Source organism: Pseudorca crassidens, chromosome 1 (genome assembly GCF_039906515.1).
Source record: "Pseudorca crassidens isolate mPseCra1 chromosome 1, mPseCra1.hap1, whole genome shotgun sequence".
Lineage (NCBI taxonomy): Eukaryota > Metazoa > Chordata > Mammalia > Artiodactyla > Delphinidae > Pseudorca > Pseudorca crassidens.
In genome coordinates, this window is record NC_090296.1 from 151,794,321 (window position 1) to 151,813,015 (window position 18,695).

At 36.7% G+C, this 18,695-nt stretch overlaps 1 protein-coding gene across 9 annotated transcripts in view; it reads right to left on the minus strand.

The window, feature by feature from the left end:
• Positions 1-18,695, minus strand: part of TJP1 (tight junction protein 1) — a 253,410-nt gene that overhangs the window by 74,847 nt on the left and 159,868 nt on the right. For all 9 annotated transcript variants that reach the window (XR_010933055.1, XM_067699273.1, XM_067699305.1 and 6 more), the window contains one exon: positions 16,042-16,098. Coding sequence is in view for 8 of the 9 variants with exons in the window: in XM_067699273.1 (XP_067555374.1) it covers positions 16,042-16,098 (57 nt within the window). In the remaining variant the exon portion in view is untranslated. The remainder of the gene's footprint in view (positions 1-16,041; positions 16,099-18,695) is intronic.

Sequence of the window (18,695 nt, forward strand, 5' to 3'; positions counted from 1 at the left end):
CAATGGTGAAAAACTGAAATCATTTCCTCTAGATCAGGAACAAGACAAGGATGTCCACTCTCGCCACTATTATTCAACAGTTTTGGAAGTCTTACCCATGGCAATCAGAGAAGAAAAAGAAAGAAAAGCAATACAAATTGGAAAAGAAGAAGTAAAACTGTCACTGTTTGCAGATGACATGATACTATACATAGAGAATCCTAAAGATGCCACCAGAAAACTACTAGAGCTAATCAATGAATTTGGTAAAGTTGCAGGATACAAAATTAATGTACAGAAATCTCTTGCATTTCTATACACTAACAACAAAAGATTAGAAAGAGAAATTAAGGAAACAATCCCATTCACCATTGCAACAAAAAGAATAAAATACCTAGGAATAAACCTACCTAAGGAGGTAAAATACCTGTACTCAGAAAACTGTAACACACTGATGAAAGAAATCAAAGATGACACAAACAGATAGAGAGATACACCATGTTCTTGGACTGGAAGAATCAATATTGTGAAAATGACTATACTACCCAAAGCAATCCACAGATTCAATGCAATCCCTATCAAATTACCAGTGGCATTTTTTACAGAACTAGAACAAAAAATCTTAAAATTTGTATGTAGACACAAAAGACCCCGAAGAGCCAAAGCAGTCTTGAGGAAAAAAATCAGAGCTGGAGGAATCAGACTCCCTGACTTCAGACTATACTACAAAGCTACAGTAATCAAGATAATATGGGGGCTTCCCTGGTGGCACAGTGGTTAAGAATCCACCTGCCATTGCAGGGGACACGGGTTCGAGCCCTGGTCCAGGAAGATCCCACATGCTAAGGAGCAACTAAGCCGATGCGCGCCACAACTACAGAGCCTGCACTCTAGAGCCCGCGAGCCACAGCTACTGAGCCCGCACACCTCGAGCCCATGCTCCACAACAAGAGAAGCCACCGCAACGAGAAGCCCGTGCACTGCAACGAAGAGTGGCCCCCACTCGCCACAACTAGAGAAAGCCCTCACGCAGCAATGAAGACCCAACACAGCCATAAATAAATAAATTAAATAAAATTTAAAAATTAAAAAAAAATACAATATGGTACTGGCAAAAAAACAGAAATATAGATCAGTGGAATAGGATAGAAAGCCCAGAGATAAACCCATGCACCTATGGTCAACTAATCTATGACAAAGGAGGCAAGGATATACAATGGAGAAAAGACAGCCTCTTCAATAAGTGGTGCTGGGAAAACTGGACAGCTACATGTAAAAGAATGAAATTAGGACACTCCCTAACACCATATACAAAAATAAACTAAAAATGGATTAGAGACCTAAATGTAAGACTGGACACTATAAAACTCTTAGAGGAAAACATAGGAAGAACTCTCTTTGACATAAATCACAGCAAGATCTTTTTTGATCCACCTCCTAGAGTAACAGAAATAAAAACAAAAATAAACAAATGGGACCTAATGAAACTTCAAAGCTTTTGCAAAGCAAAGGAAACTACAAACAAGATGAAAAGACAACCCTCAGAATGGGAGAAAATATTTGCCAACGAATCAACGGACAAAGGATTAATCTCCAAAATATATAAACAGCTAATGAAGCTCAATATTAAAAAAACAAACAACCCAATCAAGAAATGGGGAGAAGACCTAAATAGACATTTCTCCAAAGAAGACATACAGATGGCCAAGAAGCATGTGAAAAGCTGCTCAACATCACTAATTATTAAGAAATGCAAGTCTAAACTACAATGAGGTATCACCTCACACCAGTTAGAACGGGCATCATAAGAAAATCTACAAACAACAAATGCTGGAGAGGGTGTGGAGAACAGGGAACCCTCTTGGACTGTTGGTGGGAATGTAAATTGATACAACCACTATGGAGAACAGTATGGACATTCCTTAAAAAGCTAAAATAGAATTACCGTATGACCCAGCCATCCCACTACTGGGCATATACCCAGAGAAAACCAAAATTCAAAAAGACACATGCACCCCAATGTTCACTGCAGCACTATTTACAATAGCCAGGTCATGGAAACAACCTAAATGCCCATTAACAGACGAATGGATAAAGAAGATGTGGTACATATAGACAATGGAATATTACTCAGCCATAAAAAGGAATGAAATTGGGTCATTTGTAGAGATGTGGATGGATCTAGAGACTGTCATACAGAGTGAAGTAAGTCAGAAAGAGAAAAACAAATATCGTATATTAACGCATATATGTGGAATCTAATAAAATGGTACAGATAAACTGGTTTGCAGGGCAGAAATAGAGACACAGATGTAGAGAACAAACATATGGACAGCAAGGGGGGAAAGTGGTGGTGGTGGTGGTGGGATGAATTGGGAGATTGGGATTGACATGTATACACTAATATGTATAAACAGATAACTAATAACCTGATGTATAAAAAATAAAACTCAAAAACTCAAAAAATGAAAAAAAAGAATTTTAAGAATTCAGAAATGAGGCTGACAGAATTCAAGAGTTAATTAGAAATTTTAAAAAGCCATTTTAGACAGGAACACAAATAAACATAATACCATGAAAGAAACAGAAAGTAAAAAAGATAAATCTTTTATAAAACAAAAAAGAAATGTTTCAGGAGATTTTTTAAAAAGGATTTGAGAGAAAATTACAAATAATGAAGACAGGCAAGAGATACAACATACGGATAGTAGGAATACCTGAAGACTAAATTGAAGTAGGAGAAAAAAAATAGTAAAACTAAAATTAAATAAAGAACTTTCCTGATATATGTATTTTATATATCCTTCCATATATTTATATATATAATTGAAACTGTATACTCAAAGGACACAAATCACTGTAGATACCTGAGAATATCAATTCAGAGGAAATGCCAAAATATATTCAAATAAAATGAGTAGATTTTAAGGCAGAAGATTCTTTGGCATCTAGGCAAAAAGAGCTATAATTTTAAAAGAAATATAAATTAGATTATCATCACACTTGGGTAGCAACACATTATGCCAAAAATAACATCGTTAAGATACTTAAGGGAAACAAGGAGCCATGGATTTTATATCCAGTAAAGCTAATCTTCAAGTATAAAAGGGCACAGAAAAGCTAATAAACATATAAGAAAAACACAGGGAACACTGTTTTTCATGATCCTTTCCTAATAGAAAATAACTTTCTGACAATCAAAATGACAAGAGGCACATGGAAAGGACTGGTGATAAGCATTAAATATACACCTACTTACAGCATTAAATATACACCTACTTACAGGATTAAATGTGGATTAAAGGGAGAAAGGTTAAATTATATAATAGCTATATGGTCTACACAGAGTAAAACCATTTCTTTAAATGGGGAGAGGAACAGGATAGAATAGAGGAATAGTTAAAAAATTTTAACACTGTTTCCAGTAATCAAAATTGACAGTAGTAGAATTATTATTATTGAGGCAATCGTATGCTCTGTACTGGATTTACAAAAGACTAACATGGTGCTTTTCAGAGGGATTTTCAAAAGAAATGGAAAATAATCCATTTTTCTCATATATCTTTACCATAAGAAAATTGTAGGTGTGTCAAAATGTAGTTGATTTTTATATGTTTACATGAGAAAATGTCCAAGATAATGGTTTTTATTATGGTGATGGGAAAAGTAGTTTAAAGCAGTATAATATGATCTCATTGACCTGTATGTGCACACACACACGATTATAGCTTTTGGATGGAATTAAATGCATCAAAGAATTTTACTTTCATCATATTTTGTCCTTTCGACATCACAGGCAGCCATAAGCAACAATAATATGTATTTCTACCTGTGCCTGGTAGTGAAACTGAGTTTATGATAAACAAGAGGCCTGGAATCTGTTCAGTTATTTGCCCAGTTTCACTGGACACTAGCCATGCCCATTCCTTTACATTTCATTGTAACTGCTTTTGCACTGAGTACTTGCAACAGGGAACATATGGTTAACAAAGCTGAAACTATTTACTATCTGACCTTTTACAGAAAAGGTTTGCCCACTTATCTGTTATAGTATTTCTTGATTCCTTAAAAGATTTTTTACAAAGGGAAAAAAATTCCTGAAGGTTGACTGTTGATTCATTTGCAGAAATATAACTGCATAATATGAATAACCTCTCCTCCAAAGATTTTTCTGTTTCCTTCAAATATGCCCAATTCTCTAGTTAAAGATTCTCCCCGCTGCCTTTTTTTCTCCTGTTTTTCATGCCAAATTTCTACAACCAACTAACTTAATTCTAACTTTTCTCACCTTATACAGTTTTACTCCTATAGTTTTTGTAGTTTGACTCCTCTCCCCTTCTTCTCCCAATCTACCCTCAACATTCTATGGAAACTGTTCTAGTCATGTGTTTTCACAGTGAACACGGCGATCACAAATTTTTTAAATGAATGGATCCAATTTTTTCAAATGGTTCCTCGGCAATCATTTGTTCAACTTCCTTTCTACAAATGAACTCAGAAGGCCTGGAATCCTATGTGCCACTCCACTACCTGCCAACTAGACCTTATGTAGGACTTCTCTGTGGACTTGGTCAGAGAGATTAGGATTTTATCACCTCTGGTAACATTTTAATTCTATGAGGTCCCAAGAGATCTGAAAGGCCTGTTCAAAATCAGTTAGTGGTAAGCCCAAACTAGTTCAGAAGTCACAAGACCCCTACAGTTTTTCCACTGTACCTTGGTAGTTCTCAAAATGTTGTTTAAATGTCTACGACTGTTAGACTGGTTCTTTTTTACCTCTGCGTCCTTCATCAGCCCGTTGGTTACTCGCTCTTGTGGCTCTGTTTCCAAAATTATAGCTTTCATTTCTAATTCTTATTCCACTTTCCTATTCCCAGCTTCTTAAAGGACACCTCCAATTGCCCTTCTCCAAACTGTCATTTTCGCCAAAAAACTGACCTCACCACCAATGTTCTAAACTTAAAAAAAACAAACAGAAAAAAAAACAGACAAAAAGCCAAAATTCTGGCTCCTTCCTTAACAAGGTCACTACTTTTTATTAATTTTATTACATATATATGTAGTTTATGTGGTAGAATTACGAGTTCTGAATTTCAGATATTATATTCCATAAGTATTTCTAATATTTAAAATTAAATTTTACATGTAAGTGAAAAGAGCATTATATGATGAGTCCAGAGACCTGCGTTCAAGATGTACCTCTTTGGGACATTTCACTAGACCTTTCTGAGACTCAGTTTATTCCATGTGGTTATTAACCCCTATTTCACAGAGAATTAAATAAAATAAAGGATTTGAAACATTCATAATACACTCTATAAATGTACACAATGGCCTTCAACCAGATAAAACAAGCCTAGCTTAGCTTACACGCTTACCTTCTACCCACCATACACTTGCCTGGAGCTACAAAACAGATATGTAGGATTCCCCTTCCCTGGCCCCTTTTCTTAGAATAGCTTTATTGACATGTAAATTACCTATCGTAAATTCACTCTTCAAAATGTACAATTCTATGTTTTTTGTGTGTTCAGAGTTGTGCAACCATCATCACAATCAACTGCATAAAATTTTCATCACCCTGAAATGAAATTCCCTACCCTTTAGCCATCATCCCTGAATTCCCGCATCCTAAAAACCACTAATCTTTCTGTCTATTCACCTGTTCTGACCATTTCATACAAATGGAATTATACAATAATGGTCCTTTGTGACTGCCTTCTTCGAGTTAGGGTAACGTTTTCAAGGTTCATCCATGTTACGGCATGTATCAGTACTTCATTTCTTTTCACTGTTGAACAATATTCCATTATATGGATATACCACATTTTGCTTATTCATCATTCATCAGTTAATGGGCATGTGGGTTCTTTACACTTTCAGGCTATCATGAGTCATGTTGCTATGAACAACCATGTTTAATAAGTTATTATGTCGGTATTTGTCTCCACTTCTCTTGGGTATATGCCTACGAGTGGAACTGCTGGGCCATGTGGTAATTCTACATATGTTTACCTTTTGAGAAATACCTTACTTAGTTTACCACAGTTGGCTCCACCAGCCAACATCCACATCCTCATCAACACCTATTATTGCCTGCTTTTGTGATTACAGCCATTCTAGAGGGTGTGACAGGGTATCTCACTGTCGTTTTTGACATATATTTCCCTGATGGTCAGTACTGTTGAGCATCTTTTCATACGTTTATTAAACAGTTCTGTATCATCTTTGGAGAAATGTTTTTCAAATCTTCAGTCCATTTAAAAAACTGAATTATTTGCTTTTTTACTACTAAATTTCTATATTCTGGATACAAGTCCCTTATCAGATATGTAACTTGCAAATACTTTCTCATTCTGTGGGTTATCCTTTCACTTTCTTGTTGAGAGTTTCTTGGTTTCCTTTGAAACACAAAAGTTTTAAATTTTGATGTGGTCCAATTTTACCTGTTTTCTCTTCTGTTGCTTTTATTTTCAAGATTGTATCTAAGAAACCATTGCCCAACCCAAGGTCATAAAGATTTATTCCTGTGTTTTACAGTTTTAGCACTTACATTTAGGTCTATGATCCATCTTAGGTTAATTTTTGTTCTTGGTGTGAAGTAGGAGTCAAAATTCATTACTTTCCACGCTGTTGACCAGTTGTCCCAGTACCATCGGTTAAGACTACTCTTTCCCTCACTGCATTGTCTTGGCACCCTTGTTCCAAGTTTACTTCCTATTGAATCCCCTCCCTATTTGAAACACTTAGCTGCTTGCCCTTAGATGATCTCTTAACTAGATTCCTTGCTTTCAACATACTTTCACCATTTGATTTTTTTTTTTTTAGTTTTAAGTGTACAACATATTGTTTAGTATAGTTGATTTATAATACAATATTAGTTTCAGGTATACAACATAGTGATACAAGTTTTTATACATTATACTCCTTTTATAGTTACTATAAAGTATTGGTTATATTCCCCTGTCCTATATAATATATCCCTGTAGCTTATTTATTTTATAAATAGTAGTTTGTATCTCTTAAACCCCTACCCCTATCCTGAACCTCCCCCCTTCCCTCTCCCCACTGGTAACTACTAGTTTGTTCTCTATATCTGTGAGTCTGTTTCTTTTTTGTTATATTCACTAGTTTATTTTTTTAGATTCTGCATATCCATGATAACATACATTGTCTTTTTCTGTCTAATAAGCATAATACCCTCTAGGTCCACCCATGTTGCTGCAAATGACCTTATTTTATTATTCTATATGGCTGAGTAATATTCCATTATATATATATGTACCACATCTTTTTTTTTTTTAACATCTTTATTGGGGTATAATTGCTTTACAATGGTGTGTTAGTCTCTGCTTTATAACAAAGTGAATCAGTTATACATATACATATGTTCCCATATCTCTTCCCTCTTGCGTCTCCCTCCCTCCCACCCTCCCTATCCCACCCCTCCAGGCTGTCACAAAGCACCGAGCCAATATCCCTGTGCCATGCGGCTGCTTCCCACTAGCTATCTACCTTACTACGTTTGTTAGTGTGTATATGTCCATGACTCTCTCTCGCCCCGTCACAGCTCACCCCTCCCCCTCCCCATAACCTCAAGTCCGTTCTCTAGGAGGTCTGCGTCTTTATTCCTGCCTTACCCCTAGGTTCTTCATGACATTTACCACATCTTCTTTATCCATTCATCTGTTGATCAACACTTAGGTTGCTTTCATATCTTGGTTATTGTAAATAATGCTGCTATGAACACTGGGGTGCATGTATCTTTACAAATTAGTGTTTTTGTTTTCTTCGAATATATACCCAGAAGTGGAACTGCCTGATCATATGGCAGTTCTATTTTTAGTTTTTTGAGGAACCTCCATACTCTTTTCCATAGTGCCTGCCCTAATTTACATTCTCACCAGTGTACTAGGGTTCCCAAATTTCTCCACATCCTCACCAACACTTGTTATTTGTAGACTTTTTGATGATAGCCATTCTGAGGGGTCCAAGGAGTCCTGGGGCTGGTGTCACACGGTGGGTGGGGATGGGGCCCAGGGGATCCCGGGGCTCATGCCCACCCACCAGTGAGTGAAGCCAGGTTCTAGGGCTAGTATTGGCCAACTGGTGGGCAAAGGCAGGTCCTGGGGTCTCTGGCTGCAGAGCCCAGGAGTCCCAGAGCTGGTGTGGAACCACTGGTGAATGGGGCTGAGGCCCAGGGGGTGCTGGGACTGGTGCATGCCCACTGGTGTGTGAAGCTGGCCCCAGGGCTAGTGCCAACTCACAAGTGGGTGAAGCCAGGTCCTAGGGTGTCTGACTGCAGGGCCCTGTGGGTCCTGGTGCTGATGAGCTAGAGGGAGGGTTCCACAATGACTCTTGCCAGCACCAGTGTCCATGTGGTAGAATGAGCTCCCCTAATGTCTGCTGCCAATGTCTACGTTCCTCGGGTGCACTCCAGTTGTCTCCTGCCTCTCTAGGAGGCTCTCCAAGATCAGATGATGGGTCTGATACAGGTTCCTTTCAAATTACTGCTTCTGCCTTGGGTCCCAGAGGATGTGAAATTTTATGTGCACCCTTTAAGAGTGGAGTGTCTATTTCTCATAGTCCTCTGGGTCTTCAGAAAGTGAGCCCTGCTGGCCTTCAAAGCCAAACATTCTGGGGACACGTCTTCCCGGTGCAGGACCCCTGGGCTGGGGAGCCTGATGTGGGGCTCAGACCCCTCACTCCTTGGGGAGAACCTCTGCAATTGTAATTATCCTCCCATCTGTGGGTCACCTACCTGGGGGTATGGGTCTTGACCATGACTCCACCCGTCCTACCCATCTCACTGTGGTTCCTTCTTACTATCTTTAGCTGTAGATCTTTATGCCTCCAGTCTTGCTCATCAATAATTGCTCCGTAAACAGTTGTTAATTTTGGTGTACCCGTGAAAAGAGGTGAGCTCAGGGTCTTCCTACTCTGCCATCTTGGCCAAGCCTCTAACTTCTCTCAATCCTTTAATTCTTTAATACAGAAATATTCACTTAATCTTTCATGTAATTTTTTTCAAAAAATAGAAAAATAGAGATGACCAACTCATTCTTGAGTATTCATTTCTCAAAGAATTATAAAAATATGTGCATTTTCTAAGGGAGAACATCTGAAACTGAAGAAAGTTGTGGGTATGTAATGGGTGGGAGGGGTGGAACACAAGACCCTCTGGATGCAACTACCATCTCAAGCTGCAGACCTGCACTTGCCAATACTACAGCCACTATACACACAACTACTGAGCACTTAAAATGTGGCTAGTCTTACCTGAAAGGTGCTGAAATTACAAGATGTACATCAGTTTTTTAAGACTCAGTATGGGGAAAAAAAGCAAAGTATGGTATACCAATTTTTAAATATTACATGTTGAAAATGACAACATTTTGGATATACTGAGTTAAATGAGATCTATCATAAAATTCACCCATATTTTACGTTTTTCAAGGTGAAGACTAGGAAAATTTTAATTACATTGTGGTTTGCATTATATTGCTACTAGACAATGCTGCTATTTGATCTCCTAAGACTTTGTTGAATAGATTGGCCTCCTGTGAAAATAAGTTTTACTGGGCATAACTAAGTACACTAAGCCCTTATCTGGCAAGACACAATATCTGTAACTCCAGGTTATTGCCAAAAGCATATAGTCTCAAATTATCTCGGTCACTTACTACTATTCCAAAAGCTCATTTGGCTCACCTCAAGGAGAATAACTTTCTCTCATTCCTTTGTCAGCGTTTCTTAAAAATGTGATGCCAGAGGACATGGCCCTCCATTTCAAACATGCATTTTTAAACATACATATTACGGGTCCCATCCCAGACCAAATGAATCAGAATCTCTGGTAGTTGGGCATGATCCAGTTGATTCCTCTTTACAATAAACCTTGAGAGCTACTACTCTAGATCAGCCGTCAGCAAACTATGGCCTGCAGGCTAAATCCAGCTAGCTGCCCATTGTTGTAAGTAAAGTTTTACTGGAATATAGCCACACCCATTTGTTAACCTACTCTCTACAGCTGCTTCTGCAATACAGCTACAGAGTTGAGAAGTTGTGACAGAGATTTATGGCCCGCAAGGCCTGAAGTATTTATTTATCATCTGGTTCTTTACAGCAAAAGTTTGCTGACAGTGCTCTAGACAGTCTAAATTTTATTCTGTAACAACTCAGAATACCAAAGGAAAGATACCTGAAAGTATAGTTCTGCAGCCTCGGAAAATGAAGTCAACTGAATTATGCTTTGGCATAAGTTTCTGGGCTTACAATGACAGGTCTATTTTTAAAAACCTTCAAAAACGATTCCTGGAGGGATGGTTGTTGAGGACTTCCATTCTGTCATAGTCCCTCTCTGATGAGGCCCAGAGGCAACACAGCTCTGTGTTTCCAGCACAATAGTTAACATGTTTGAAAACCAAAGAATTATGAACTATATACTCATCTTATCTCCATGTATCTTTTGATGACATTTTTCTGGGCTAGTACCCCCCTCCCTCAGGGCAAAAGAAAACCGAAGCACAAGAAGAGCCCAGCTACAGAGTGGAGTTTACACTGACCTTCTTTCTAGACAGGAGTTCCAGACTTGCCTGAGTATTACAGCTACCATGATGAGTTGGTGTGACACTTTTAACACATTCAAAAAATCAGATTCTGTTTTCTCAACATTCAGAATCTTTTCCTACTTTGCCTAAGTTCTGTAGTAAATAACCTAACATTTCCCCACAACTGACAAAACCAGGCAAAACTGTAGAAAGGAGAAACGTACTTTAGCTAATTTAAGTGTCTTATTTTATTTTCCTTATTTAAAAACTAAGAAGGTATTACGAAAAAACAAATGTAATGTGATACGGTCAAATTACACCTATGGTCCCAAATGATCTAGCTTCTACCTTAAGAAATCATAAAAAGAAGAGCAACTTAAACCCAATGTAAGCAGAAGAAACATTAAAATAAGAGCAGAAATCAGTGAAATACAAAGCAGAAAATAAAAAATATCAATGAAAAGAAAAGCTGGTATTTTGAAAAGGTCAATAAAATTGTTAAACCTCGGGCTTCCCTGGTGGCACAGTGGTTGAGAGTCCGCCTGCCGATGCAGAGGACACGGGTTCGTGCCCCAGTCCGGGAAGATCCCACATGCCGCGGAGCGACTAGGCCCGTGAGCCATGGCCGCTGAGCATGCGCGTCCGTAGCCTGTGCTCCGCAACAGGAGAGGCCACAACAGTGAGAGGCCCACGTACCGCAAAAAAGAAAAAAATTGTTAAACCTCTAGCCAGGTTGACCAAGAAATAAGAGAAGACACAAATTACCAATATTATAAATGAAAATGGGCCACCATTACAGATCCTAAAATATTAAGATAAGAGAATGACATGAACAATTTTATGTCTATAAATTTGACAACTTAGATAAAAGGAACTAATACTTTGAAAGATACAAACTACCAAAGTTACCAAATAAATCTCCAAAAGCTAACAAAGAAAAAATACATAACCTGAATAGTCCTATATAAAATTAAAGAAAATAAATTTATAGTTAAAAGCTTTCTCACAAAGAAAACTCCAGAACCAGATGGCTACACTGGTGAATTCTACCAAACAATTCTACCAAACATACCAAAGGGAGAAATACCTTCAGTTGTACACAAACTCTACCACAGAACACAATAGGGAAGAATACTTCCCAGCTGCTTGTTTTGAGACTGGTAGCTTTCCTTACTCCAAAACCAATAAAAACACAAGGAAAAAGTACTAACCAATATTCCTCATGAACACAGAAACAAATATCTTCATAATACATTAGCAAATCAATCCGGCAATATATAAAATGAATAATACATCACAACTAGGTAGAATTTATCTTGGGAATGAAAGGCTCTTCAACATCCAAAAAGCAAGAAACTGACCATACCAACAGACTAAAAAGAAAACTCGTATGATAACCTCAATCAATACTTACCAAAAAAGCACTGGCAAAATCCAACATCTATTCATGATTAAAAAAAAAAAAGCCTCTTAGCAAAGTTAAGTATAAAAGGGAACTTCCTCAACCTAGTAAATAGCAAAACAGAAATACAAGGGAACTTCCTTAACCTCATAAAGGGCATCTACAAAAACCTTACTGCTAACATCATACATAATAGTGAAAGAATGCTTTCATTTAAAATTTGGAATAAGGCAAGGATGCCTGCTTACTGTCCCTATTCAACAACATCCTTGAAGTCCTAGCAAGTACAATAAGGCAAAAAAAAAGAAATGAACAGCATATAGATCAAAAACGAAGAAATAAAACTGCCTCTCTTCACAGATGAAATGACTGCATAGAAAAAGGCCAAAGAATCTACCAAAGGAGTTCCTAGAAAACTTAAAGTTCACTATTTAAAAAAAAACAAAAATCAATTGTATTTCTACATATTAATAGACAATCAAAAACTGAAATTTAAAAAAATACCGTTTACAATAGCATGAGGAAACATAAAAAATATACTTGAGTAGAAATCTAACAAAACATGTGTAGAATCTGTATGCCGAAAACTACAAAACCGTAATGAAGAGATACATCACATTCAGTTTGGAATACTCAATACCGTTAAAGTGTCAATTCTCCCCAAATTAATCTGTAGATTCAATGCAATCCCAATGAAAAATCCCGGCAGATTTTTTTTAATTTGACAAACTTATTCTAAAGTTTATATACAGAGACAAAGGAACTAGTCAAAATAATTAAAAATAATAATAGTAAGTTTGGAGGATTCACACTACCTGATTTCCAACTTAATATAAAGCTACAATAATCAAGGCAGAAGTAACTGGCAAAGGACAGACACACCGATCAATAGAAGAGACTAGGGAAAGGCCGACACACATATGGTCACTGATTTTTGACAAAGGGAGAAAGCAATTAAATGAAGAAAGGATAACCTTTTCATAAATGGTTGTTCAAAAAATTGGACATCCGTATTAAAAAAAAATCCCCTAAAAAGAAATCTTAATACATACAAATTTTAATTAAAACAAAACAAAAACAAAACAAAACCTTCCAGAAGAAAACAACAGGAAAGATATTTGGGACCTTAGGTTTGGCAGACTTCTCAGATACAAAACCAAAAGCAAAATCAATAAAAGCAAAAACGACTTTATCAAAATTTGAAACTTATACTCTGCAAAAGACACTGTTAAGAGAAGGAAAAAGGCAAGCCACAGACTGGGAAAAATATTTGCAAAACAATACCTATTAAAGAACTTGTATCCAGAAGATATTCAAGACTCTCAAAACTCAGTAACAACTTTTGTGCAACAAGGGACACAATTAACAGAGTACAAAGGTAATCCATGGAATGGGAAAAAAAACATTTATGAGTCATATTATCTGATAAGGGGTTAATGACCAAAATATATAAAAACTCCTACAATTCAACAGATAAAACCCAATTTAAAAATGGACAAAGGAACTGGACAGATGGCAAATTTTGTTATGTGTATTTTACCACAGTTTAAAAAAACAGTAAGTATAAAAATTAATAAACAGAAACCTCAATTAAAATAGAGTTGGGGGCTTCCCTGGTGGCGCAGTGGTTGAGTCCGCCTGCCGATGTGGGGGACGCAGGTTCGTGTCCCAGTCCGGGAGGATCCCACATGCCGTGGAGCGGCTGGGCCCGTGAGCCACGGCCCCTGAGCCTGCGCGTCCGGAGCCTGTGCTCCGCAACCGCAAAAAAAAGAAAAGTGAGGCCCGCGAACTGCAAAAAAAAAGAAAAGTGAAGAAAAAAAAAAATAGAGTTGGGAGGCCAGAAGAGGGAGCACTCATGCACTGTGCTGTTAGCAGAGCCTAGCAAGAAGAAAGACTTCCTCTTCTTGCCTGCCAAGAACTCAGCCAATGACAGACTGTCACAATTCAGCCAATGAAAAACCACTACACTCTGGACTCTCAATTCCTCCAATGGACTCTGTTTACTACAGCCCTCCCAACTTCCTTTTCCCCTCTATAAAAGAGTTCTATTTTTGCTGGGGTCTTGCACTGTGTCTTGCAGTAGCTGCAGACTCTGAATTGCAATTCTTTGTTGATCCCAAGTAAACCCATTTTTAAGGTCAATATAAGAAAACAAAAAACCTAATTAAAAATGGGTAAAAGATTTGGACACATTTTACCAAAGAAAATAATGGATGACAAATAAGCGCATAAACAGATATTCAAAATCATTAGTCTTTAGAGAACTACAAACTAAGAACAATTCCATTCCTAGGAATTTACCCAAGAGAAATGAAAAGCTATGTTCATTCAAAAACCTGTACACTAGAGATTTATTCACAATCACCAAAAACTGGAAACCACCCCAGGGTACCAAGACTGGAGAATGAATAAGCAAATTATTCTACATTCATACAACGGAATACTATTCAGCCATAAGAACTACTGATATAAGTACATCACGGAGAAATCTCAAGTGCATTAGGCTAAGTGTAAGAAACCAGTCTCAAAAGGCTATGTATTGTATGAGTTCACCTACATGAGAGAAAAAGCAGGCATATAGGAACAGAAAACACATCAGTGGTTACTCAGTGCTCAGGGTAAGCGGACGGGGTTGACTACAAATGGCAGAAGGGAAAATTTCAGGGCGATGGAATTGTTCTATATTGTCTGTAGTGGTGGTTATATAACTTACATGACTAAATGCGTTTGTCAAACTCAGAACTGTACACTAAGGATGAATCTTACTGTGTGTAAATTATACCAATAAAAATAATAAAGGTATTAAGAAAATAAATGTAATGTGGTAAAACACCAAATTATTCTATAAAAACCAGCCAATTAAACATTTATAAGGTACGATGGCATATGTTTAATCTGATTTAAATATGCTATCAGCACATTTCAAATAAATTCAAGCCATACCTTAGCTTTATAAATTAAAAGTTAAGGTTAGTATTATTAATGATTTCTTTCACCATTTACGGAGACACAAAAAAGTCTTATCTGAAATCACTGTTTTTTAATAATTAATTTACCCACTGTCTATTATGTGTAGATTCAAAGATTCACGAGACAGTCAGGTGCAGGGTGGTTCAGGAACATGATTTTCCCCCTTTCCATTTTCCTAGTAATGGATATAGCTGGTAGAAATAGTAAGTGTAAAATATTTAAATATTCTCTAATCTCTTTCTGTACATTCTCTAAGGAGAAGGGTAATCAGTAGATTCAGCTCTCTTCAAAGGGAGGATAGGAGAGATTTATGGGAGGCACTACTTTATGTCAAGCATGAGGTGGCATAAGCCCCATTTTTAACACTGAAAACCAATGCTTTAAAGGCCGTTTGGTCACTTGCTCATTTCTAAAAGGAAGCAGGCAGCAGTAGGATTCAAATTCAGGGCAGTCTCATTTCAGACAAAGCTCTTTTTTTTTTTTTAAAGCTATTATTTATTTAATTCTTATTCCAGAATTTTCCATCTATTTCTAGTGCCATGTGGCATGCGGGATCTTAGTTTCCCAACCAGGGATCAAACCCACTCCCCCCTGCATTGGAAGCGCGGAGTCTTAACCACTGGATCGCCAGGGAAGTCCAAAAAAGCTCTCACTCTTACCCAGCTCACTGCGATTTGCTCTCTGCCCATCTGCAATTGCTTAAGCAAGAGCTTGGCTCTGCATGTTTCAAATCAAGGAGTATCTTTTAAGATTTTATTACTCGCATGACCCTGTTCAATTTTAAACCCCAAGCCTACAAATACATACATATTACTCAGAAAAGCTGAAACAGTTTACAATTTACACGAAAATACGATGACTTTTATTTGATCAAATTTTTAAAAATAAACCACTTAATTTCTTAAGTCATGATTAAAAACAGCAATATACAAATAACAACCAAAAGGATATATGAAAAAGTAATCATGTTCACTTTTGACCTTAATAAAGAATTTATTGCAACTCTAATTTTAAACAAAGGAATATAGAAAAGTTCTTCCCCTTTCTTCTGGCTTCCTGACATCTGGCTTTCCTCTATTGTTTTCAAAAGCTGCCAGTATCCTGACCTACACACAGATTATTTACTTCAACAGAACTCACCCTGTGAAGTGTCACCGTGTGTTGTTCCCATATAGCTGTTTCCTCCATTGCTGTGTTCTGATAAAGAAAAAGAAAAACAGTAATTATCTTTTAAGAAAATGTCTAATAAAGTGAATGAGAACAGCCAGCAAACAATTTAGCACAGTAAAAAAACAAAATTCATACTTTCAATATTAGATACTCTAAAAAGAGCTTAATAATTATTGAAGGTTTTTTGCTTGCTTTTGTTTTTGTTGTAAGAGACAGGAAATTACACACAGGAACTTCCTTTGTTTTTAACTTAATTTGGACAGATGCCACTCTATATTCATTTCATGCCAGCTGAAATCAGTGTTCAAGCTAATTCTGCAACTTTATACGTAACATCAGATAGAAATGAACAGAAGTTGGAATAGTATTTTAAAATATCTAACGAACAACACATAAAACATTTAAAAGTATTCCTTAATGTTGTGCAAAGGAAGGAAACGTCAAATACCTCTGAACTCAGTAATTATAAATACACGTATCACAGGAAAACAGATAAGACCATTTGATAGGTTTGGTCAATGGCTGCTTCAGTATCAGTTAAAACATTACTGCTCTACCTAGTTTCAATTTTACTACAGAATTATCTTCAAGCTTTGTTTATAACCCTGAAGAAAAAAAAAAGGCTTTTCTAACATACATATCATGCACACATGCCCATGCCACACACAAAAGAAATAAAAAGGAAAAACAAATAAACAATTCCAAACTCCCTGCCCCAAAGAACTGCCTTAAAATAAAAGTGATGCAAGCTCCAATAGAGGTGCTCAAATGTCAGTGTAGTTCAGGTTCTTCTCCTGTCAAGAACTTTTTAATGAAGAGAGAAATAAATCACTATCTAACAGACACTAAAGAATTCAAAGTAAATTTCTTATAAATTGGGTTAATTGCTCTTGCAGGCTTAAAGTAATTCAATCTCTTTTAATGTTACCATTTTCTGTAATTGGGGTTCCTGAACATATATATCTACAATTTGTTTAAAGTCTTTTTCAGAGGTATCACAAGGTAAGGTAGAACTGAGAATGCTGAGCACGATGCTTCCAGGACATCACTTGTCACCCAGCCTTATCAATGTCTATTCCACAAATAAGGTTTGTTTTCTACTGCACTGCTGTCACTACCATCATGAGAACATGTCCACCAAGGGGCCCTGGACCCATTTCTCCTTTCCCACAGCAACTTTAATCGAACATTAATGCCACTTTAGAAAAGGAATCCCTATAAAGAAAGCCTGCTTCCCTAAATACAAAGCAACTAGATTAACTTTCCTGCCAGATGAATAAGAGAGGGAGAGAAAGGATCCCTCTGTTCACTCCCATAGATAAGAACTGTCAACCAGCGTTTTGTTTCAATCTTTCAGTCAAGTGCAGCAAAACCTCCTTTTAATGAGACCTCTGCTGGAAACAAAGCTGTTTTGTTTTTTTAAAAAATTGACCAGCATTTATGTATTTTAAAATATACCTCCATCAATGTGACACAGTGATGATATGAGTAATTCTGCTAAACATCAAGAGTCCTACTAAAATATACAGGATAAAAATATCTGCAATTGCCAGTTTGTCCAATCTTAGCTGACTTATTAAAAATGAGAACTGCTTGCATGGCTTTAAGCTTGTCTTGCCTTGATCTACTTCTTAAACCAGCAGCACTGCTTCACTACCCTTTTAATTCCTTTCCTATCAGTGCAAACTGAAAGTGATCTGATAACCAGAGAGGACCTCCATAACATATTCTTTGGAACGAAAATTTATCATCCTCCATATGGTTTTAATGGCCACACAATTTACCATTTAGTAAAAGAATATGAATCAAAATGAGAAAATTCATTTAATGCGAAGGGAGGAAAAGCAGATTATGAAATGGCTTGTATATTGTTATCCTTTGTTTAAACGTGAATATGAAAAGAAAGGCTAAAAGGATATACAAAATGTTAACACAAATCATCCTCAAAGTGAAGGGATTGTGGGTAATATTTTTTCATTAGGTTTTTTTTTTTTTTGCTTTCCTTTCTCCATTCCCAGTCAGAATAAACTGCCAAAATATTTTAAGCCACATTCATCAAATCCCACTTGAAACTTCAAATATCTATTTTTAACTTTGCTTTTAGGAAAAATCAAGTAATATTTAAGATTCTTTTATGTTTTATTGTTAATTATAAAAAAGTATCCTGTTAGTAAGGGATTTATAGAATAAGGTCTTAATGTACAAGCTTCTAGGAGTACAATAAGAGAAATTTAGATTATTTTGTTTATATAAGGGGAAAAATAAAAATACTAAAACAATTGTTCTCAGCATTCCAATCAAAATTAATGTTTCTTCAGAAAAGTACACAACTCAACCAACTCAATGGCTTCCCCCAAATGGGTAATACAATAGCTCCCTTCTCTATTAAAGCCAAACACAGCCTTATTAGCTTGATTTATCAGAAGGGAGACCAATGTGCAAGAAAGAAGCCGAGAGAACGAAACATCAAAAAGGGTGGTCAGTTAGGCTCTTAACCTGTGCTCTAAAGCAATTGAATCCATAATATAAATAAGTTGTTATGCCTTGATGATCCTAATCACTTAAAACACACACACAGAGAAAAAAGTGTTACTAGTTTAAACCATGGACCATTCCATCTCTCT